Source organism: Leucoraja erinacea, chromosome 19, assembly GCF_028641065.1.
Source record: "Leucoraja erinacea ecotype New England chromosome 19, Leri_hhj_1, whole genome shotgun sequence".
In the NCBI taxonomy this organism is placed as follows: Eukaryota; Metazoa; Chordata; class Chondrichthyes; order Rajiformes; family Rajidae; genus Leucoraja; species Leucoraja erinaceus.
The window spans coordinates 15,074,798-15,099,502 of NC_073395.1; the positions used below are offsets into that span (position 1 = coordinate 15,074,798).

The following is a 24,705-nucleotide window of genomic DNA, read 5'->3' on the forward strand; positions in this document are numbered from 1 at the left end:
CATCAGAAGCATGTGGCAGGGTGTCGGGGACATCACTGACTACAAGAGCAGCCCCGCCTGCCCCACGGTGATATCACACTGGCCAACGAACTGAACACCTTCTTTGCCCGGTTTGAAACTGGCAACACCACCAGGAGTGGAATAACCCCGGCCATGGCGGAGGGACAGGCCTTGACACCGAGCACTCAGGAGGTACAGTGCGCTCTGCATAGGATCAATCCACGCAAGGCTGCAGGCCCGGATGGAGTACAGGGAAGGGTACTAAAGGACTGTGCTGTACAGCTGGCGGAGGTATTCACGAGAATCTTCAATCTATCTCTGGCAACGGTCCCCAAGTGCCTGAAAACAGCCCCATGATCAGCCCCATGCTCTACTCCCTCTTCACTCACGACTGTTCCTGCATTGAACACCAAGACCATCGTGAAGTTTGCAGTCGACACAACAGTGAATGGGCTGATCACCAACGGTGATGAAACAAAATACAGGGCGGAGGTGCAGAACCTGGCGGACTGGTGCACACGTAATAACTTGTCACTAAACACCCCCAAGACCAAGGAGCTGATTATTGACTTCAGGAGGTCCCATAATGGAGAATATGCCCCAATCTCCATTTACGGGGAAAGTGTGGAGAGAGTGTACAGCTTTAAGTTTCTGGGCACTCACATTTCAGAGGACCTCACACCGCTGCGCTGGTCAAGAAGGCACAGCAACGACTGGTCTTCCTGAGGACATTAAAAAAGACTGGTCTGCCCCAACAGCTGCTGACAACATTCTACCGCTGCACCACAGAGAGCATATTAATGTATGGCATCTGTGTGGTATCTCAGCTGCACGGAGGCGGAGAGGAGAGCTCTTCAGCGCGTCGTCCACAGAGCGCAGAGGATCATTGGGACACAGCTACCAGCCTTGGAGGGCATCTACCACACGGTGCCTCAGGAAGGCCGTCAGCATCCATAAAGACTCATCACACCCCTGTAACGGACTGTTTGAACTACTTCCCTCCGGCAGACGTTACAAGGCCTTCTACGCCTGAACCTCCAGACTCAGAAACAGCTTTATTCCAATATTATTATTATTAAATGTTGCTGCCTGACACCAAGGCTAAAGAATCTACTATCTTATCCTCATCATGCATGGCTAATGGATACAATCGTCCAATTGGCTGGCCAATGCAGCTCTAATTTGTTCTTGTACAGGGATGAGTATGCAATTGTTTCTCAGCATTGGTAATCTATCACAAATGAAAATAAGATCTGTGTTCTGAGAAGTTCATATTTGCCTCCATACTGGTTCCAAAGGCTGCTCAAGTTGAGTCTTTGAATATGGTTCAATGGTTCTTTATTGTCACGTATGCACAGCACAGAGGAAATTTGCCATATTTTGTCACCAAAGAGAGTGTTGCCCAATGTGGGGTTCAAACCCATGACCCTGAGATTAAGAGTCCCCTGCTGTACTGACTGAGCTAGCTGGGCTATGTCATAAGTAGATGGATACATTAGGGCTAAGGAGGTGAATGGTTAATGGGGATATATGGGAATGTGGAGATGAGGTTACAATCAGAACAGCCATGATCGTATAGCAGAGCAGACTTGAGGGGCCATTTTGGTCTGCTCATCCCAATTGCTATGTTCCTAAATGGTTCCAATATGCAGACCCCTCGTCTCTTCAGACTGAGGTTATTATATCACAGTAATTGTATACAATATTTAATGTACAGACATTGTCACAAAACTATGTTGCTTGGGAATGTTTTTTAGCAAATGTGTTGATTGGATGTTGAACAGCCTTAATATTACTTCCTGCTGGAAGTTACAGTGCTAAAAGCATCTTTCTTTTCTCTTCACTTTTGCCTTTTTGCTCCCTGTCAACGGTAACCACTAATTGCATTTCTGCAGCATTGATCCATGGCAGGAAAAAAATGTCAGAGTTCAAATTCCTAATCGATACAACTCAATACCTTAAAGTCTTTCCTTGCGTCTCCCCTGAGCCTTTGGTTAAAACAAAAGTTTAAATCTGTGTTCCAGGTGTTTGATCTATAAGGAGCAATATTCCTTTAATTTCTCTATCAAATCCTGTTATAACCTTGTACATCTCTTATCAACTCTCCCTTTTGTTCCAAGCTCCTCTGGTCTAATCTTGCAGCTGATATCCCACAACCCTGAAACGATTCTAATAAATCTTCTCTAAGACCTTCAAATACTTCCTAAAATGAAGTGATCAGAATTGGATGCAATATCGCAGCTGCAGCCTAAAGTGTTTTGCACAGATTCAACATAACTTCCCAGCTAATGTATTCCATGGCTGTTAGTTATATGCCCTACAATTTTTAGAGTTATGTGCACACACGCCTTGATATCTTTATCCCCATACATTCCTTAAACAATGATTTTTATTCCGATGTGTCACTTCACGTTTCTTTACATTAAATTCCATCTGCTGCATACTCTTCTTTCTGCCAAGTATCCATAATCAATGGGTGTTAGTCATACTAATGACCTTTTGTGCCTTCACTCTGCACACAAATATCCGTCATTAATATATATCAGAAGCATAAGGGCTCAAAGAAATTTGTCTCAAAGGCGGCAGAGCTGTTTACCCATGGCCCCAGCTTCAACCCTGATCTCCAATCCTGACAGTGAGGTTAACATGGTCTTCCGCATGTGTTTCTTTGCTGTTCTGGTGTCCCTCGCATACCAGAGTGTGAGTTGGTAAGTTAATTCACCATTCTGCTGGTAACCTTGATTTTCCATCCAGCCACAAACATTGAAAATGAGAATCTGCCTATAAATCTAAAATTTAAAAAAAAAAAAAAACATTTTTGAAACCTTCAGCAAATCAGGCAGCATCTATGGAAAGTGAAAGAAATGCTTCAGGTTGAAGACATTTGATCAGCAGTGGGAAAGTGAGAAACTAAGTTAGTTTTGGGATCCATACCTGAGAGGATCCAGAGGTGGTTTACAAGAATGATCCCAGGAATTAGTAGGTTAATCTATGATGAGCGTTTGTCGGCACTGGGCCTGTACTCGCTGGAGTTTAGAAGAATGAGGAGGAACCTCATTGAAACATACAGAATAGTGAAAGGCTTGGATAGAGTGGATGTGGAGATGATGTTTGCACTAGTGGGAGAGTCTAGGACAGGAGGTCATAGCCTCAGAATTAAAGAATGTTCTTTTAGGAAGGAGATGAGGAGTTGTTTATTTAGTCAGGACGGTGAATCTGTGGAATTCTGCCACAGAAGGCTGTGGAGGCCAAGTCAGTGGATATTTTAAGGCAGAGATAGACTCTTGATTAGTACAGGTGTCAGAGATTATGGGGAGAAGACAGGAGAATGGGGTTAGGATGGAGAGATGAATCAGTCATGATTGAATGTCAGATGGACCGAATGGCCTAATTCTACTTGAATTCCTTACGACCTTAAGATATAAAATTAAGGTGGGATGATGGGATAGGCCAAAAGGATGTGTGGATCCTGTGTGGATGAGACCAGACTTGTCCAGATGATTCTAATGTTTTCCAATGCTGTCTGGTTAATAATGACTGCATCAATGAAAGCATTTGGAAGACAGTAATCTGTTAAATAGCCAGTACATTGAGATTCTGCGTGAGCTGCTGAGTATTTCCAGGATGATTAACTATTGTTCAATCATTTCTGTCCATCTCTTGGGTCAAGGATGACTTGTTTCTTTTCTGAGATAGCTGCAGACCACTTTGTAGGATCTGGAGATTCTGTCTCGTTTGGGACAGAAAGTGAAGTGTTTGCTTTTCTATTTTACCTGGGTTTCTCTCTGCTCCGAAAGGACAAACTCTAGGTTCTCAATGCATTTCTGATCGATGCTTCTCCAGATCATCAGTCGTGAGCTGGAGGTTCCCAAGCTTCGGTCAAAATGTTGTTTGAAAAAGTTTTTTTGAACCTCCTGACTTTTCTTTGTACCTTTCTGATCATAATCTGTCAGAACACAGTTCAGAGTTTGGTGCATAGAGTCAGGTATGTAAACAATGTGGCCCACCCATTGAAGCTGGCAGGAGTGTAATTGCAATCCTGCTGCTGGAGATTTTTAGCTTGGGAGAGAATGTTGGTCGGTGAATTCGGAGCAGAAAATAAAATGCTGGAGGAACCCTGGGTCAGACGGCATCAGTGGAGGGACGTTCACAGGCAACATTTTGGGTTGAGATCTTTCCTTTTTTTGATGGAGAAGGGAGAAATCTGGTCAAGAAATGTGGGGGGGGGGGGGTTCAAAGCCTAACGTGATCAATGGATGCAGGGGGAGGGAGAGTGATTAGCAGATGGGTGGAGATAGTGAAAAAAAGTTAGAGGTAAAATGGAGACGGAAGGGTGACAGATAAGGAAAAAAGATGACGAGTGAAATGTGAAGCTGGGGAGGGGGATAAGGATGGACGGGGCCAAGGAGGAGGGAGAGAGACAAAAGGGAAATGGGAGACTCGGTATGGAGTGGTGGGGGAATGAATGAAAGCAGGAGATTAAAGGGTTAGGGGTTGAGGAAGAAATGTGTATGTATTGGGGGAGGGGTGATGATGGGGTGGGCGAGGGGGGGGGGAAGTAGCAGTGGGGATTTGTGGTTTTACTTGAAATTGGAAAATTCAGCGTTCATTCGCTTTGTTGTAAGCCTTCCAAGCTGAATATGAGGTGCTGTAGTTCTAATTTATGTGTGGCTTCGCTCTGACAGTGGAGGAGGCCAAGGACGGAGAGGTTGGTGAGGGAATGGGAAGGAGAGTTCAAATGGCTAGCAACTGAGCTACAGCAGGCCTTGGCAGACAGAGCACCAGTGTTCAGTGAAACGATCGTCTAGTCTTTGTTTGGTCTCGCTGAGGTAGTTGTGTTGCAAATAGCATAGCAATTGGTCCAACTAGGCCCCATTTGACTGCCTTTTCTTCAACTTTTCTGAGGCCAAAACATAGTGGTTGGAAACTGATCTAACAAAACTCCACTTATTGTGGACAATTTTGCTGTGTATAACTGAGATAATAGCAAAGCTTTAGATTTGTCATTGACTGGGTGTGGATGAAAATCTATAATTTGCTGTATTGACCTGGCTGCTTTTGGTACTGAATTATTATCTGGATGCACTGCATTCTTAAGTTTGAATTCACTTTGCCACCTCTGGCAAGTAACGCCACATTAACACGAAACCCTTGATTAAGGGAGTTCCCTTGATGCTAAATGCAAGAAATATTTTGGATAAAGCTCAAGCATAGCAGACATTATGTATTCTGAACAGGTTCCAAATTTCTTTAACCTGTTTCAGCAAGGAGGTTTGCAGTTTTATTAACTTGCCTCCAATAGACATTTCTAATTTTATTTAGCCAAGACTCAAACTGACTGTTATTTGCAGTCTATAATACTGCACGTCTGAATTAGTTTTGTTTTTCTTACTTGTTTTATTATAGCCCTATTTTAGCTTGCCTTCTAATATAGCTGAATAGCAACTATACAGTTAGAACAATTAGCATGTAACACAAATTAAAAATACAACTTTCTACAGCATTTAAGCATAAATAATAACCCTGTTTCCACTTAAATATGACACGTGCCATCTATACTTTTGGATATTAATTGCCATTGCAAGTTGTCACCTATGATATATCCAATACAAAACTCCTCCTCAAGCTACTGATTTTAAAACATTTCATTTTTATTAAAATGCAAATAGATTGTTTATGTAAAAGTGCAATTTGGTTGCCACCGCTAATGGAAGAATTCATTTTGGATGGATGTTCATTTAAACTGAACAGCAGCCATATTACACTTTTTTCTTCCCTTTGCTACATGGATTTCTATTGTGTTTTGGAGATTGTTTTAGAATGGGAAATATACTTATTCATTCCTTTTCACAAAATAGAGCCACAAAATTGCAAAGATCCACAGGTCAGAAACTAGTCCTTTGGTTCATTGAGTACCAAAACCAGCTATCAAGCATCCTTTATACTTATCCTACCCCACCCTTGAAGAATCCAAACAAACCAAGTATCTTGGCATCAAATTGCAGAATGATCTGTGTTGGAATGGTCAGACTCATCATGCAATGGTGAAAGCAACAGATGTCCTAAACTTTCTGAGGCGCAACTTTCATCATTGTTCAATTTCTGTCAAGGAGAAACTATACTTCACCCTCGTTAGACCTAATTTGGACTACGCAGTTGCAGCATGGGACCCATACACAAATAAAAACATTTCTTCCATCGAACGTGTCCAAAGACAGGCCGCTCGATTTGTTACTAACACCTATGTGTGAGAGAGAGAGAGAGAGAAGCGAGTGTCACCAAACTTCTGAATTCTCTGGGGTGGAACCCTCTCCAAGACAGACGTGAAGCTCACCGTTTGACCTGTTTTTACAAAATGTTAAATGGTCAGCTCGACATAAACTACAAGACCTACACCAAACCCAAACCAATTAGGAGCAGACGAGGGCATTCGATCCAATTTGTGATCCCAGCTACAAAGACAGATGTATACAGCAATTTGTTCTTTCCCCGCACATTTAAAGCATGGAACAATCTCCACCCAACTATAGTTACCCAACCAGATGCAACTAAATTTAAAGTAGCTCTTTCTTCCCAATAACCCTTTCTGGCTTAAGCCCTCCCTTCACCACCTCCAGTTTAAATTCCATTTGGAATATTTTGGAGGACCAAGAACCAAGAAACGGTTTTAGTCTTTGGATGTTTTAATTAAAGTCTATCCCCAGATTCTACTGATCATGCATGGACCAGGGACAATTTGCAGTGGCTAATTAAGCTACTGACCACCACGCTCTGGGTTGTGAGAGGAAACTGGAGAATCTGGAGTGCATGCTGAGCCATAGAGCCAGCTTCTCTGTTTTTGACTATGAAACTCACACAGCCACATGAAGAACATGCAAACTCCGCACAGCAGCATCAGAGGTCAGGATTGAATCTGGATTGCTGGAGCTGTGAAGCAGCAGCTCTATCTATGCTACTGTGCTGCCATGTTGCATGCTAAACCTGTAGTTTAAAGTAAGATGCCATTTTGAAATTAAGATGATTTAAAATCTAGACTCCAAAACTACTTTTTAAAGCTGCACCCTCGAGCAAGACTCTCTTCATATCTCAATAGTTATTTATTACCAGCTTTAACCCATTCATAAATGTTATGGCAAATCTACAAACAATCTATACAAGGCATTGGTCCCAAAATAATCTGTCCATTAGATTCTGTACATGCCAAATGTATTAGAAACCATATGAAATGTTCAAAAGGTGGTTTCATGCTCACATGTAATTTGTGTAACGTAGACCCTCCAGTGCACAATAGCCTCTGCTTTATTCTTTGTCAATGGGTTAGTTTCACTGTCTCCATTATAAGAAGGGAATAGTTGACGTCTTGACAAATGGTCCTCTGTTTTCAGTGTATTATTTACAACAAGAGAATTATGAGATTACTGTGTTAGTGTATGAAAGTGGTGCTGAGTTACAAGAGCAACTATGATCTTATAGAAACATAGAAATTAGGTGCAGGAGTAGGCCATTCGGCCCTTCGAGCCTGCACCGCCATTCAATATGATCATGGCTGATCATCCAACTCAGTATCCCGTACCTGCCTTCTCTCCATACCCCCTGATCCCCTTAGCCACAAGGGCCACATCTAACTCCCTCTTAAATATAGCCAATGAACTGGCCTCAACTACCCTCTGTGGCAGAGAGTTCCAGAGATTCACCACTCTCTGTGTGAAAAAAGTATTGAGGGTGTTGGGGCCACTACTGTACTCCAATTTTTAATTCTGTTCAATTAGGCAGCAATTATGTCATATTGCCTTGCAATATCAGCAAGACAGATCTTGTTGATGGTTTCAAAGATGCTCTGTTGATAAAATATCTTTTTGATGTTCATTTGGTTGTGAATTTCCACGTAATGGGGTGGATTGCAAGTGTCAGTTTCAGGGCGGAGATCTTTTGGACGTATAGCCCTATTTGGTGTTATGGAAAAATATTCTGGTGACAGATGGTGCCTATTGCCAGCCCAAACTGGGGAAACCCTTTGCTGACTAATATCTTGAGGATGATTTTAAGAGACATTTGTTGTGATTGCAATTGCTAACTCTCTCTAGTGGTTGCTAACAACCAAAATAAAAATGTTTTTCAATAAAATACATCTTAACACTTGATCTATTGCCAATACTTCTCTGACCAATGAGAGGATGCACATTTGGGCCCAGTAAATCTGCAAAAGCGAAGTTTGTGTTGCATGAATGAATGTTGATATGAAATTTCTCAAGATGGATCATGTTTATCCTGTGATCAGTCGGTTTTATGGTCTGGAAGCTCTCCTGTGCGCAAACTCCCATGTGAAGTTGCTCTGCGATTAGGCTGTTCATCTAGCAAAATTTCCAAAACATTTTTTGCCTGGTTCTGAATATGTTTCCTTTTAGGTTTTTTAAATTCTTGCAAGAGTAGCCAATAGTTGCCATTGATAATGTTGGATGATGATGTTGTAGTCCTGCTGACAAGGGTCGACCATCTTTTCGGAATGGATTTCTAAAAGTTATATATTGCCCAAGTCGGGATGCTATGAGAATTGGAGGGGAGCTTGCAGATGGAGGTGTTTCTATAGATTCCTTGTCCTTGTCTTCGTAGTTGGTAGAAGTTGCAAATTTGAGAAGTGTCACTGGGGTATTGGCAATGTACTGTAGTGCATCTTATAACACTACTGCAATATTGTGGCAGTAATGAGACTAGTAATTATCTTAGCTGGATATTGGGTGTGATCAATGAACCTGCTCTGTCCTAGATGGTGTTAAATCTTAACTGTTATTCGAGCAGCATCCAGCCTAATAATGAGGGTTTCTATGCGTTCCTAACCTGTGGGAGATGGAACGGCTCTGGAGATTCTGATCACCATTCACTTGCCACAGAATGCCAAGCTTCTAATTAGTCCCAGCAGCCATATTATTTACATGGATAAGCTTCTGGTCAGTGGTGAGCTAGCTCACTCCACCCTTGCCTGGTGTTGGTGATCAAAAAGGTGTTAAGACTCTTGCTTGAGGAAATTAGTACCTGATGTGTTACCTTGTCAGATTTGATTATTCAGATTGGATGAAGTATTAACACTACTTTAGGATGGGGAGAACCGTCCCTGATTTGCATATGCATTCCCAACTCTAATGGTATTTTCATCTTTAGCTCTCTGGATGAAATTTCTTCATGTTGAATATTTCAAGCAACTTGGCATATTTTAATTTTGGTTGATACATATATTCTGTGTCATTTAATTAATACCCCATTGCAGACATTGCACTTTGTCTATGGAACTGGTGCGCTACAATGCTGAGAACTATATTCTGCATTCTGTATCTTCCCCTTTGCTCTACCTATTGTATTGTGTCTGCCTTTATGATATTGATGTACTGTATTATCTGATTGGATAGCAGGCAAAACAAAGTTTTTCACTACGTCGGTACATGTGATAATAATAAATCTATTTCCAAACCAAAGGGAGACTACTTTTCATCACATGGTTATGGATCGGACATTTTGTAAATTTAGTCATAGTCGCAGGGCCCACCTAATCCACTCTGTCCATCAAGCATCCATTATGCTAATCACTACTATTCTGTCCCCATTCCCATTTTCTCCTTCAAATTCTGTCACCCATGTAGCCAATGGGAGCAAATTACAATTTAATTAACCTACCAACCTGCTAATAGCTGCAACATTTAAAATGAAAAAATAATTCCCGTGTGCATTTTTCTTGAAATTATTGGCCACAGGGGTAAAAGAGAGTGCTTCTCATGCTAGATCAATATCTACATTATGTGCTGTTGTGCTCATTGTCATTCTTGAATAGTGTCAGAATACTATTATTGAGGCTATATTTAGCCAAAGTTGAGTTCCATGATATTTATAATTATCTAGTGCAATCAGTCGTTCCTTGCTTGAGCAGAAGATGTATGACGTACTATAGCGTCACCGGGCTACAATGAATTGTCTCGGGTCATTCTTTGGTGGCATTAAGAATTTTAAGTTTAATCTCTTCACATTGGAGCGGCACAGTGGCGTAGCGGTAGAGTTGCAGCCTTACATCGCTTAGTTCACTTAAAGTCTTACTGACGGGTTGTGTGCATGCTTTTAGTTCTGGGTTCTGCTTTTAGAATGCACAAGCAAGTATGCAATACCTGGGCGGGTGGTCAATTCTTTCTTATGCAACCAGGAACCACATAAACATTGATTAAATTAACTGAAACTTTTTATTGGTGAATATTTTCTTGCATAGCCATTCTAAACCAATGGTATATTACATTGCACAGGAAAGCTGCAACAATAACTTGTGCACCCTGCAATCAAAAGCGCTCAGCAGGCCAGGCAGCATCTGTAACAGTAGAAAAAGGTAACTTTTCAGGTGGATTCCCTTTCATCAGAACTGGGAATGATTGAACACATGTTAGTTTTAAATTAAAGAGAGAATAAAGGAGGAAAGTACAAGGAAGTATCACAAGGATAAGGCCAAGGTTGCCATGGTGTTAAACTGTTGATAAACAGGGACGATAGAGACAAAACAATTGAAATGTAGGTTAGGTCTAAGAAATGCCAAATAGATTCGTCATTGTCAGAGGAGAGGGAAAAACCAACCTAACAGGCTTTGTGTGTGTGTGTGTGTTGCTGGTAATATCACTCTGGCAAAATTTAACTGCTTCATTATCATGAATAATCAAAGGATTTAGAGATTTTCCTTCTGTGTTTTTCCTCAGCACTTCACGGAGATGTTGGATGAGTATTCCAAGGATATGCTGGGCCATCTTTTCAACGATCCTTTCCTCTCTGATAAAAATGAGCTGATGGATGCAGAGCTCTCACCTGCTCCACATATTCAGGCTGAACACAGCTACTCCTTGGCGGGTGACTCCCGACCGCAGTCTCCACTCACACAGCTCTCAACTGAAGATGACTTCAGTGAAGGTATTTATATCTAAAGTTGAATTAAAATGATTTAGAATATTTAAAAAGAAAAACAATGCACTTTTATTTGAAACTTATTTGCTTCAAAAATAATTTTGGAGATATTAATGTTTGCATGTACAGATAAATTAATCCATTTCAGAGGCGACCTTGTAATTCCTCGCTTTGGTATTAGCAATAGATAATACAAAACTTTGAGTGTAATGACGCTTAATAGGAATATAGATAAGCTAGGTGAATAAGCAAGAAAATGGCAAATGGAACATTAATGTGGATTTGAGATCCTCTTTGGTGCACGAGACAACAGCAGAGTTTTTTCAAATTCTGATTGATTTGCGAAGTGTTGACATTGAAAGGGATCCAGGCATCCTTCTACACAAGACCGTTTTAACTGACGGCGAATGTGCAGTTGCAGCAAAGCAGTTATAATGGCAAATGATATGTTGGCCTGTTCAAGAAAATTTGAGTGTGTGATATCTTGCAGTGGGTGTGTATATATAGTCATGATGGGACTATGGGAGCGTGGGCTATTGTGCGCAGTTTTGGTCCCCTTTATCTAAAAGAGGATATACCTGCTCTAGAGTAAGCACAGGAAAGGTTTAGCAGATTGGTGTTTAGGATGGCAGGATTGACGTCGAGGAGAAATTGAGTAGACTAGGCCTGTATTCTAGGTGGTTTGGAAGGATGAGAGATGATGTCATTGAAACTTACAAAATTCCTGTGGAATTTGACAGTTTGGATAAAGGGAAGATAAAGTCTGAGAAGTCTAAAACGGTGTTGTCTCAATAAGGGTTAGGCCAGAATGCAGATACATTTCTTCACTTGGGATAGTGAGTCTTTTGGAATTCTTTGCCCCAGATGGAGCAGTTATTGAATTAATTCAAATGAGTCTAATATTTTTAATATTAAGGGAATCCAGGGATGGGGTAGGAAAACCAAGCAGGAATATGTCGGCTATGATCTTGAAAAATGGCAAAGCATACTTTGAAGGCCTAAAGGGCCTGTCCCACTAACGCGACTTTTCAGCGACTGTCTTCGACCTTCAAGCTCGAGAGCATTCGCCTGAAAAACCTCAAAAATGGGGGTGCGTCTTCATCACCGGGAAATACGGTAACTACATTACAGAATAACAAACAGACTGGAAATTAAATCTCTACTATTTAGCTGGGATCCTGTTAAGTCATTTTGGAATTGACCTTGGGGCTCCCGTTTTGAGGATAAGAACAGCAATTCTGAAATTTGTGGTACTTTTGCTTTGGCTATGTCTTACTCGTGTGAAGACGAGATTGGACTAAATTATCATTGACCACATTGTGAATAGAGTTGGCATTTGACTGAAATTAAGCAGGATTGATTTTTTTTTCCAAGGATCTGAAGCTTTTATTTTGCAGTAATAGATCCCCTTCAGTCTGCAAAAGTGAAATCAGCAAAGATTTGATCTTATTTTACAGTATCTGCTCATAATTAGACAAAATAGACAAACCAATTTTGTTCATTTTCGATCCTCATAACGGGTGAAGAACAGTACACCTATGAACTTTGAGGCCAATGTAATATTTATCTTTATAGTTATTGAGCGATTATAATGGAGCAGCATACATTACTAGCCAAGGCTATTTCATTATTCCCCAATGTAACATTCATCGACAAATATTTTTCCACTGTGTTGTCAGAAGGCTGCAGGAGATCCCATTGACATTTAGTGCACACAAATCCAAATAGAATTTATAAATTTTTAACCCAAGTACTTATTTGTAGCAAGCTCCCAATTAGACAGAAGGCCTTTGGGAGATTTTGAATCAAGAAATATTGAATTGGAAACATTTGGCATTGAGACCAATAATTGAATGCTAACATGATAGATCTCTGCATATTTACAGGGCCAATGTCATTTTGGAGGCTCTTTTGTTTTAATTAATTGGAACTCCAGTTACTTGATGTGCTTTTGGGTGGAAGGATTCTTGTACTTGCTCTTGCCCTAATCATAAGCAACCTTCTATATTTCCCATATTTCTTTTCAACTCTTAATAGTCACAATTCCTTTTATAGCCGTTGTGAAGTGATCAAGCATTGCAGCAATGCTTTGAGATATCTGTTTTGAAGATTGCTGTACAGGGTATTTGAAAAGCACATGTAGCCTACCAAACAATTATATTTTACGATTTTTTTTTTATGATTTATGTGCATTGATTTTTTTCCCCTTGGTGTTTAGTTTCCAAAGAATACGTGATTCTCTTCAAAATTACCTGACTTGCACATCTGTGGGTACATGATCTCCACAACTTTGGGATGTTCTCAGTTTGCAATGCAAACTATTATGTAATAAATGACAAACAAAATCGGACCATTGAACATTCTCGCCACTTTTGACGAAGCCGCGCAGATTTGTTGATGAGATGTCAGAGGAAGGAGGAAAGTTACTCTTGAGGATTTCTCCATATGTTGAATTTGTGCCAATAATTTTCACTCTGGCCCAAAGGCGCATATTGCGCCAATAAAAAAACATTGCAAGACATTATCTGAAGAAAGGTCTCGACCCAAAACTTCACCTATTCCTTTTCTTCTGATATGCTGCCTGACCCGCTGAGTTACTCCAGCATTATCACCGGTTTGACTTTATTTTAAGTGCTGGTATTTGTACCTTGACTCTGATTTTACGTTTGGACGTTTGCATATACCAATGGAGCTAAACACATGTAATGTGCAAATAGTAAACTTGTGAGAATGCAGCAGTGAACCTGTGGACAAATGGAAGCATCAATGGTACTAACAGAAAAGAAATACCTGTTGCATGAATGATCACATTAATAGTAATTGATTCCACAATTATGCCTACTTTAGGAAATCCATGCAAGGGGTAAATTTGATAATAATCAAATGTAAAATATTTAATAAATATAAATACTCTAAATTCTTTCCTGCAGATATGGAGTGTGAATCCTGGTCAGTGAGATCTGATCTAAAGCCAATCACACTGAAGCACGAAGCTCTCCTCTGTGATAATAATTGTCTTGCACCTTCTGTTACCTTAACAACTGCAGCAATCTCCACAGTCATGGACATTGCACTTGACACATACAAGGTGGAGGTAACCTCTGTGAATGAATCTGACCTTGATGCAGTTTCCAATGTACAGGTGAGGTTTGCCTCTTGTATCTCTATTAGCTTTTCTGGGCCATCCCAGGGTTTCAAAAATATGACACTATTTCAGTTAAGGTTAATAAAGTTAAAATATCAGATTTCTAACCCTATTGCAATGACATGATCCCTGCTGAAAAATGCATGTCACATTGAAAAATTTAGCTGTACATTTTGTTCTCGCATTGATCAAATTTTCCTTCTCCAAGTCAAATAAGGGAACTCGCATGGACCCAAGCCAGGCCTGATTTTAATATTTTGGTTGAGTGCATGAACATCTTTATTTCAGGCCTTCAACTCTTTTTCATCACATTTTTTGCCAACTGGCTTTGTACTGATACCTGCACTTGTACTGCAATTTCATTACTTTTGCTACTAATTTTCATATGGTTTCATCTTCATGTGATCCATTTTTGAATCTTCCCTTTCTGAATTTCTCTGTCTGCATCTCGGGGAATAACGTGGTGATTAGCATCCATTATGGGAAAAGATTGAACTTTCCTTTTCGCCTTCCATCACAGTGAGGAATGTGGAGGAGTCACTGTGGTGGATGTTTATGTTAAAATGTATTTGTGTGTCTTGTTGCTTCTTGTATGTTTTGTATGGCAAAACAAATTCCTCGTATGTTGCAAAACATACTTGGCTAATAAAGTATGATTATGATGATTTATGTGTTACCAGTTTATACTGCCATCCTTCCATGCTACCTTGAAACTGAAAATTAACATATTGTTTCCCAGAACTGATAAAATATTTTTGACCTGATATATTAATTCTGTTTCTCTTTCATCACCTGTTGTCGGAGCTCTTGAGTATTTGTAGTACTTTCCATTTTAATTTTGGATATTTAAAGCATCTACAATTTCTTGATTTTCATCAGCTAAATGCTGAATATCTTTTGCAATCGCTCATGCTTGCCAATCTTTAACCTTGAGAAAGGTCTGTAATGCTTGGCCAATTGTCTGACAATTGAGCAACTTCATGTTAACTTTAATTTTGCATGTGAATCATAGTTCTGAAAAAAAATCACAAAGTTAGCCAAATTGTATTATATAAATATAAATAAAACAAAGTAATCTCAGTAAATATGAATATTTTAATGCAGATTCTCACAATAACTGTATTGTATTCATCTTTTATTTTTAATTCAATTTATATTTGTATTTCTAAATTTATGAATGAATTGACACTGCTATGTCCTGGTCTAGGAGATTAATGGTCCAGGAGGTGGGAACCAAAAGGATGTAGAATTGTGCTTGGTACCAAGAGCCTGCTCAGTCACATCACACTTCTGATATTGGGTTCTAGTGTTTTCAATTGAATTAAATTTTCGCTGCAAGTTGTAACTACAAATTAAATTCTTAACTTGTCCTTTGCTGGATAGAAAGATTCTATTAAGTCAATATGACCCCATCCTTTTCTTCAAAATTAAATGTCTAAACATTTTCCTATCTCTGCCTCAAAAGCTTTCCTCTGATTAAATTAAAGTCAAAGAACATTTACACGCAGAAGGAAGCCATATGTCTTGAGTCTATGCTGGTTAAAAAAGAGCTCTACAGCCTAATCCCTGCAGATGGAATCTTCTCTTGACCCCTGCTTTGATCAGTGTTTCATGCTTCCATGTTGTATTATTTCAGACTACCAGCGGTGCACAGAAGGTTCTTCCAAAGATTAAGTTGGAACCGCATGAGGTGGATCAGTTCCTCAATTTGTCTCCAAAGGAAGGTGAGGTGGATAGTTCTTCTTGTGTATGGCGTACACAGCCTAAAGTTGTAGGGCAACTTGTTCTATTTGATTGTGCTCGCCAGGTTGATTGCATTCATTGAAATAGGGCGGACCACGTGAAGGTTGCAATCTCTCACCCCAGTTGGATAGTTGATACACCACGAGATATTAATCCAAATGTTGGAACCAATGTTGCTATTGTGCTAAATGCCCGCTTGGCTAATGTTTTTAATTAGCTTTTGTTCGTTTTGAAGGTAGCATTTCAAAATGAAATGAGGAGAAATTGATACAATGGAACTAAATTATTACACATTAGAAATGAGTAGTAACTATTCTGTGAAAATATAACCTGGGATGTTTGAAAGAAATGTGGACAGATTCCACATTGTAATTCTGTTTGATGGAGCATGGAACAAAAGCACCATTGCTCTGTATGGGTGGGACAAAGTATGAGTATATTTCTAAATAATCAATTGAGTCTGTTCCCTTCACAAAAATTGTACAATTTTCTCAGTTTCATTGCAACTCGCTTATTTTCCCCTGAGGAAAGAACTACAACAATCAACAGTAGTAAGATGAATAAAATCTGTAAATCTATTCTATGGCCACTAACGTGAATTGACTTGAACTTTTAGAATTGGACTAATATTGTAATATTTGGATGGGCCCTCTTGAATCTTGTGATGTATTCATTCAGAATTATCCATCCTTAATGCTTTTAGCTGTCAGTCATCTCCAGGATAGCAATTGATCTTTCAAACTATTGCATTGAAAATTAAACATGGGGTTTAAATACATTTTGCACCCAGTTAGGATTTGTAAAAGATTTAATGTATTATCTTGCATGTTTCAACCATATTCTTGTACTATATTAACTCTGCATCAGTTTTTGCATTGAATATTCTTGATGGGTAAATGGTGAACACAAATGTTTTCCAACTTTTGCCAGAGAGACCTCTCATGGTCTTCTCTACTTTCATGTTGACCCTTGTTTTCTTTCATTATCTTTGTTTATTATCTGTCTGGCATTTGATTTGTGTAATTAATTTATTTAGAATATGTGCTTTAGCAAATTACTTGACCACATGGATGGTGTCAGAAGCAGGTTTGTATTATCAGAAGTGCATCTACAATATATTTTGATTTTTTAACAAACCCCAACAAAAAGCTTGTCTGTTGTTTTTTTTTTTTAAAGTGAAAAATGTTAACATTTAGCAGTTATGGAGGAAGTTTATACTACAGGTTGTCATCTGAGTTATTACTTAGTGGCATTAAGTATATAGGTTCTGGACCCCCTCCACTGTCCAACGCAAATTGGAGGAAGAGCACCTCTTAATTCGTTTGGGCAGCTTACAATCGAGCAGTATGAATATTGATTTCTCTAACTTCAAGTAACTCTTGCTTTCCCTCTCTCTCCTCCCCTCCCCATCCTAGTTCTCTGACTAGTTTTGCTGTCCTCCTGATTAAATTTTACGATTGTATGCCTCGTTGTTAACTTCCCCATAGCTAACAATGAACCATTCTACATTTTCCTTGATCATCATTCCCTTTGAACTGTGTTTTCTCCCTGACACTCAGTCTGAAGAAGGGTCTTGACCCAAAACGTCACCCATTCCCTCTCTCCAGAGATGCTGCTTATCCTGCTGAGTATATCCAGCATTTTTATGTCTATCTTGGGTATTAAATTTCATTTTTTCTTTGGGAATAGACAAAGATAAGTCGGAAGCAAATAACAAACTGCTGGAGAAACTTGTGACTTCATGCGAACAATAAATTCCTTTGCATCCTGGTGTATATAACAATCTAATCAGAATCTGGTAAATTGCACAATTATGGTCCATATGTCTACAATAACCAACGGTTCACGGTGTAGAGCTTACACGTGCCCAGTGAAATAGAGTAGGAGCTGAAACTTTTGAAAAAGGAGAGTGTTTGAGTTGCTAAGAAGATCACCAGACAAATACTATTCCTAAACGAGGGTGGCACAGTGCCTTGGCAGTAGAGTTTCTGCCTTAAGCGTCAGAGACCAAGGTTCGATCCTGACCATGGGTGCTATATGTGCTGAGTTTGTACATTCTCAAACTCGGCCTACTTCTCTTTGGTCTCCTGTGGTGCAGTTTTACCTGCCAATCTTTAGTTCCACTTCACCACATCTCCTCGTTATCCTACTATATTTAGCCCTCTTTCAAATAAGTAGTTCTATAGAATGGTCCATGTTCTTCTATACCAAACTAAACCTCATGATAAGATCATTGCTGTTATCCACTTGTTGTTGCAGTGACACCTGCCTACTCAACCAAATCGAGCAATGTTTCCCTTCTGGTCGGTCAAAAATACACTGACTGAATATTCTCCTGAACACATTACAGATACACCGATTACATCTTTGTTCTTTTCTCTAATATCAATGGGGACATCAATATCAAGGACTTAATGTTTCCTGATTTCACTCTAATTTTTGTATTTTTCTGTGTATTTCTGATAATTCTTTCTTTGCTTTGTGCAAATATTTGAACTATCACCTCTACATGGTACTCATTTTCTAAGTTTGTACATACACTCTCAAAATCTGTCTTTGACTTCCTCCTAGATCTTTAGTCTGCTTCAGTTTAAAATTTCCAACTCCAGTGCCGTCTGCCAATGTACACCGACTTTTCTATTGCTAAATGCTGGAGCCTACTTTAAGCACTCCTCTCCATCTTCCTGTGAATCCCGCTTTAAAATTTAGACTCTTCACACAATCTTTTACTCGGTCATGGTGGCGCAGCGGTAGTTGCTGCCTCACAGCGAATGCAGCACCGGAGACCCGGGTTCAATCCCGACTACGGGTGCTGTCATTACGGAGTTTATACGTTCTTCCTGTGACCCTCGTGGGTTTTCTCCGAGATCTTTGGTTTCCTCCAACACTCAAGTCAATAGACAATAGGTGCAGGAGTAGGACATTCGGCCCCTCGAACCAGCACTGCCATTCAATGTGATTATGGCTGATCATCCAAAATCAGTACCCCGTTCCTGACTTCTCCCCATATCCCCTGACTCTACTATCTTTAAGAGCCCTATCTAGCTCTCTCTTGAAAGTATCCAGAGAACCGGCCTCCACCGCCCTCTGAGACAGAGAATTCCATAGACTCACAACTCTGTGTAAAAAAGTGTTTCATCATCTCCGTTCTAAATGGCTTACCCCTTATTCTTAAACTGTGGCCCCTGGTTCTGGACTCCCCCAACATCGGGAACATGTTTCCTGCCTCTAGTGTGGCCAAACCCCAATAATCTTATATGTTTCATTAAGATACCCTCATCCTTCTAAATTTCAGTATACAAGCCCAGCCGCTCCATTCTCTCAGCATATGACAGTACAGGTTTGTACGTTAATTGGCTTGGTAAATGTAAAAATTGGCCCTAGTGTGTGTAGGATAGTGTTAATGTGCGGGGATCGTTGGTCGGCGCGGACCCAGTGGACCGAAGGGCCTGTGTTTCCGCGCTGTATCTCTAAACTAAACTTTTTCCCAAAGCCAAAAAAAGAACTCTTTATCCTCTTCAGGTTTCCCTTTACTTGCAGTGTATCGGTTTTTATTTTTGCAACAATGATTGTGGTCTTTTCTTCAGCTACCTCTTGCAATAAGTAACTTAGCATTTTATTGATTTCTCGATAAACTTAAGAAGTCCCACTCTCGTTTATTTACAGTTCCTAATGGCTTGTTAAATCTTTAGAGTTAGATTTGTATTTCTTCTCTTGAGAGAGTCCATAAATGGTGATCAATTTGTTATAAACAGTCATTAAAGGTCTACGTAAATGTAAGTAGCCAATGTGAAGTGCAAAGAACATAAATATGAGAAATCATAAAATGTTGGTTCACACTTATTTTCATAAAGAATTAAGAGTTATGATCATTTGTGCTTGGATAACATTGCTGGGAAAATGCACGTTTTTAAAAATCTCTCACAAATTTGTACAATTGGTTCATTCTGTGCTAAAGACATTTTACCTAAATATAGAGTGAACATGTGGTTACATGACTTTCTATTTTGTCTTTCTATCCATTGGGAGCAGATATAGTGCAACTGCCACCAACCCCACCAAGCAGCCATGGCAGTGACTGTGAGGGTGGACAAAGCCCAATACGTTCTGTTCAGTCACCAGACCCTGTCGAGCCACAGCCCACTGGAAAAATCATAACACGTGCACCATCTGCTTTGTCCAGCTCCCCTCTTCTCACTGCACCACATGTAAGTAACATATTTATTAATTATGTGTATCTGTGTCCTTATTCTTTACAAATCTTCGCGGAGGTATAAACTGTTATTGACGACCTGACGTTAGTAAATTTGAACTTCAGGCCACTACCTGCTCATGTTGTTGAAAACTGAAATTTCAATAATATTAATTAACTTGGCTGAATTTTGGTCCAATTGCACTTTCACTGAAGTCAAAAAAGAAAACTTAAAATGAGCTGAATCACATAGTGTTCTGATAACATTGAAACCATTTTTTTTCTTCAAAGAGCTTGTCCCTGCCTCGTCAAAAAGTCCCCAGAAATGAAGGGTTGGTCTCTGAAGATTATTCACACAAGATCCGAATGATTCTGAATTAGATTAAAAATAATAAAGCAAACCACACCCATAATTGGCAATTGTTAACATTACAGAAAAAGTTGAACAAAATTATTTTAAAATAAATCTAATTGAATTATTCTTCACCCCAGAAACTGCAAGGATCATCAGGACCTTTGCTTCTGACGGAAGAAGAAAAACGTACACTGATTGCTGAAGGATACCCAGTTCCTGTCAAGCTACCACTCACAAAGGCAGAAGAGAAAGCACTCAAGAAAATACGGAGAAAAATTAAGAACAAGGTAATGAAATGCTACTTTGTTAAGCAAACTATACAAAGATTAAAAATTCTCAGACAGCTCTGTTCTATAAATTATTAAACATTGCATATAATACACTGAATTTGCAGAAGCACTTGAGTTGTATTGAATCAAATGATCATAGAAATCTCCATACTATCTCATCTTGCTCACCTCTTGCTCCCTCAATGCATTTCCAGAGAATCATTGGTGATCTAACTTCCTTTCTTTGGCTCCTAAATTCTACTGTCAACAGATATTAAAAATCCTTTTTCCCCTCATCTTTTTCACCTTGCCTCCAACAATAAATGTCACGTGAGTTAAGACCAGCTTTTGTGTGGTCCTGATGACATCCAAGGTCAGCGTAGGTTATCAGATTATTGGTAAATGTCACTTGATAGTGCTGTCATATGTAAATTAATTCTCAATAAGAAAAAATGTAAATTCAAGATAATGATTATAATTCATGGTCTATCATCCATTCAGAATATTAGGTGGAGAGGAATAAGATTACCTCAGTTAGGCAACTTGGTCGGCATGGATGAGTCAGCCAAAGGATAGACGGATAGACAAAAAGCCGGAGGAACTCTGTGGGGCAGGCAGCACTCTCTGGAAAGAAGGAATGGGCGATGTTTAGGGTTGAGACCCTTCTTCAGTTCAGCCAAAGGGCCTGTTTCTGTGCTGTATGACTGTTAAGTGGTCCAAGATAGCAAACAATTCACGATAATATTTGTTTTTGGCAGATCTCCGCTCAAGAGAGCAGAAGGAAGAAGAAAGAATACATGGATACGCTGGAGAAAAAGTAGGTCTACAATTTAAGCTGTGTGGCTCCTCTTCCCCCTTTTGTGTTAGATTTGCGTGCATGATAGTCGTGTCACTGTTTGTGTGAAAGTTTTCAGAGATGCTGTTTGTGGACAGTTACCTTCAAATTCAATGTCCATACCATTAGATTGTAAGCTACCCAGGCGGAATGAGCTATTGTTCCTCTAGTTTGCATGAGGTCTCACTGAAGCCCAGGACAGAAAGTTCAGAATGGCACTGGGATTTAAAATGGTTAGCAATTTAGGGATCCAGCATTCCTTGGTGGACCTAGCGCTGTTTATTTCTTCTCAGAATCACAAGATTGATAAAACAATTTTTCATTATGTCCAACCAGGGTAGAATCCTGTTCAAATGAAAACAGTAAACTCCGTAAAAAGGTGGAAAATCTAGAAAAGGCAAACAGGTAAATATGTGGCATGTTTTTTGTGTATTAATTTATACTAAGTTTCTCCCCTTTAATGAATAATTCATCTAGAACATTTATTCTTTAAAATGGAACCAGCAAGCAGTTTTTAATAAAAGAATAATTGAAATTAACCATATGAATTTTTTTTTCCAAATAATGAATCCTAAATTAATTTGGATAAACTGCTCAGGGAGAAGAACAAAGAGATATGACTAGTCCAGTCTAGGTTTCTATGTGCTGAATGTTTGAGATGGAGCCAAATGGACTGGAATTGAATTCAGTGTCTGGCTGATGCAACCAATGAGTCCAGGTCATATTTGATTTGATCCTGCAAGATGCCTCAATCTTCGTGCTGTTCCAAAGCAGCAAGAAAAATCTAACCAAAGCTAACTTTCGACCAGAGAAATCAGACCAGGACATCTGATTCCAATTTTTGATGCCCTTCCTCTAATTGTCCTCTCTTCCACCTCTCCAACCCCCTCAGTGCTTGTGCTCTCTCACTTTCGTAGGATCTCCTTTCTTTCTTTCTTTCTTTCTTTCTTTCTTTCTTTTAAAATCTTTTCATTGTTTTTTTCCCCCCAAAAAAAAGATAAAAAACGGAGCAAAAAGAATAATGATAAACATAACAATGACATTGATACATAGGGATCAGGATTACATTAATAACAGGTATAACCTAATATGAGACCAGTGTCAAAATACACATTGAATATAGACCTCCCCGGTCTCTATGTAAATATAGTTAAATCTGTAAAAGAAACCCACAAAGATAAAAAGACAAAAAGAAGAGGGGAAAAGGAAGAAACAAAACCCCGCCCTAAACTAAAGAAAAGAAGAAAGGAGAAAAAAAATAAAAATAAAAATAAAATAAATATAAACAAAGCAAAGCAAAACTGAATCTGCTGAGAATTTCAACAATTTAAGTCTGTTTGTCGTCAAGTCCGTTCCACCATATAGAGGTAAAATGGTTTTTATAACTGTTAGAGAGGGAGCAATTTATGTTGTATGAAAATATTGAATACATTTTCCCCAAGTATTATCAAATTTAACCAAGGGTTCAACAATGTCACTCCTGATTTTTTTTTTAAATTTAAGCATGATATCGTTTCAGAGTACCACTGGAGTGTGGTCGGACGGTTGGAGTCTTTCCATTTAAATAAAATAGATCTTCTGGCGATTAATGTGGTAAAAGCAATCAACCAATGGGCGGAGCGGGACAAATGAATAAAATCTAACATTGGTAGCCCAAAAATTGCAGTAATAGGATGGGGTTGTAAATCAATACCTAAGACTACAGAAATAGTATCAAAAATGTATTTCCAACATTTCTCCTGTTGCCCCATAGAGTCCATGACAGCAGAACTGAGACTATTATCCACTAGAAAATGAAACTCATTGTAGCATTAACTCTCACATCTTGTGACGAACACAAGATGTTTGATGACAGCCGCTTGTAGGGTTTCTAGCTTTGGAAATTATTAGCATCACTTTGGGCTTTGAATATGTTTTATTGAGCTAGATGTCGTGTTCTGCTGAATTCACTGGCTACTTGCCCCGAGTCATGATATTTGTTCCAGCATAGTCCCAAACTCTGCCTTCAACAGAAACCCTTCTAACCACAACCGATGCACCATAAGGGCAGAAAGCCTGCTGTGCTGACAGAATGACAGTTTTTAATGCTAAATCAGCAGCTTTGCCATCGTTATTGATACCAGGTTTTCATTCCACATGTATTTAATTAGGTGGATATAAATTAGTCCGCTAAGATAGTATTCAAGTGCCACCACATGAATAGTGCAGCTATTTGGATACTAATCAAGTAATTTAATCACAATGCAAATAGTTCCATTAAAATTGGAACAGTACTGTGTTGGTGCTCTATTTTAACAGTTAATACAAATTAAATATTTAATGTTTTCTTTCACAAGACCATTTCTTTCACAAGACCATTTAAGTTTTGAATATTCCACAAGGTATGTTGTCAATGTTCAGGTAGCATCTCCCTACAATTAATATTAATGTTTAGAAAGTCAACTTCTGCTGCTTTGACTATTTAAGCCATAAACAACCTCAGGTTTTTAACATGTGGAGCAGTGTGCGTGGAATTGCTTTTTCACATAAAGTAGATCTGTTATACTATAATTATTATTATATATAAACTAGGCAATATAAGGCAAGATATTGGAAATCTAAAATGGATTTTTTTTAAAAGAAGAAATGTTGGGAAAGTATCCACTTCATAGAGTGACCACTCCTGGCCAAAGAAATGGGTACAGAACTCACTAGTGACTATGTCAAAGGTTTTAAATTTAAACAACACTTACATTTAAGTGTAGTTCATACACTCGGTCTGAATGGCAAAATGTCACTTTCTATATTTTTCATTTTAGATTAATGTTTGAATTTTCACGTACTTTCTTTTGCATAGGTTTCATCTTCCAGAACTGACATTTGTCACATTATTAATGCAGTGTATCTGTCAGTAAACTAATAATGATTACCACCATCCAGAAATAAGCCACCAGTCGCCATGCATTGTTACATATGCATGTCCAAATTTTGGTTCTCCTGTATTCCACTTTGAAGTAAAAAATAAGTGTTCTATAGTTATAGCATATAAGTCTTCACTGATATTATCTGATAATGATAAATATTTTATTTCTTAGGTCCTTGCTCCAGCAGCTGCAAGGTCTCCAGGTTCTGGTAGCGGGGAAGGTGCCCAGATCCTGCAAGATGGCCAGTACACAAACCAGCACATGTCTGATGGTAAAGTCCAAGACTGTTTTGTTGAAACTTCTCCTTTGTTCTTATACCAAATTATAGGCAGAATTGTGG

At 39.1% G+C, this 24,705-nt stretch overlaps 1 protein-coding gene across 1 annotated transcript in view; it reads left to right on the plus strand.

The window, feature by feature from the left end:
* Nucleotides 1-24,705, plus strand: part of creb3l2 (cAMP responsive element binding protein 3-like 2) — a 68,371-nt gene that overhangs the window by 24,159 nt on the left and 19,507 nt on the right. The window contains exons 2-9 of the mRNA XM_055650361.1: nucleotides 10,722-10,929; nucleotides 13,854-14,065; nucleotides 15,705-15,792; nucleotides 19,844-20,019; nucleotides 20,496-20,645; nucleotides 21,386-21,444; nucleotides 21,799-21,867; nucleotides 24,537-24,636. Coding sequence (XP_055506336.1) covers nucleotides 10,722-10,929; nucleotides 13,854-14,065; nucleotides 15,705-15,792; nucleotides 19,844-20,019; nucleotides 20,496-20,645; nucleotides 21,386-21,444; nucleotides 21,799-21,867; nucleotides 24,537-24,636 — 1,062 coding nt within the window. The remainder of the gene's footprint in view (nucleotides 1-10,721; nucleotides 10,930-13,853; nucleotides 14,066-15,704; nucleotides 15,793-19,843; nucleotides 20,020-20,495; nucleotides 20,646-21,385; nucleotides 21,445-21,798; nucleotides 21,868-24,536; nucleotides 24,637-24,705) is intronic.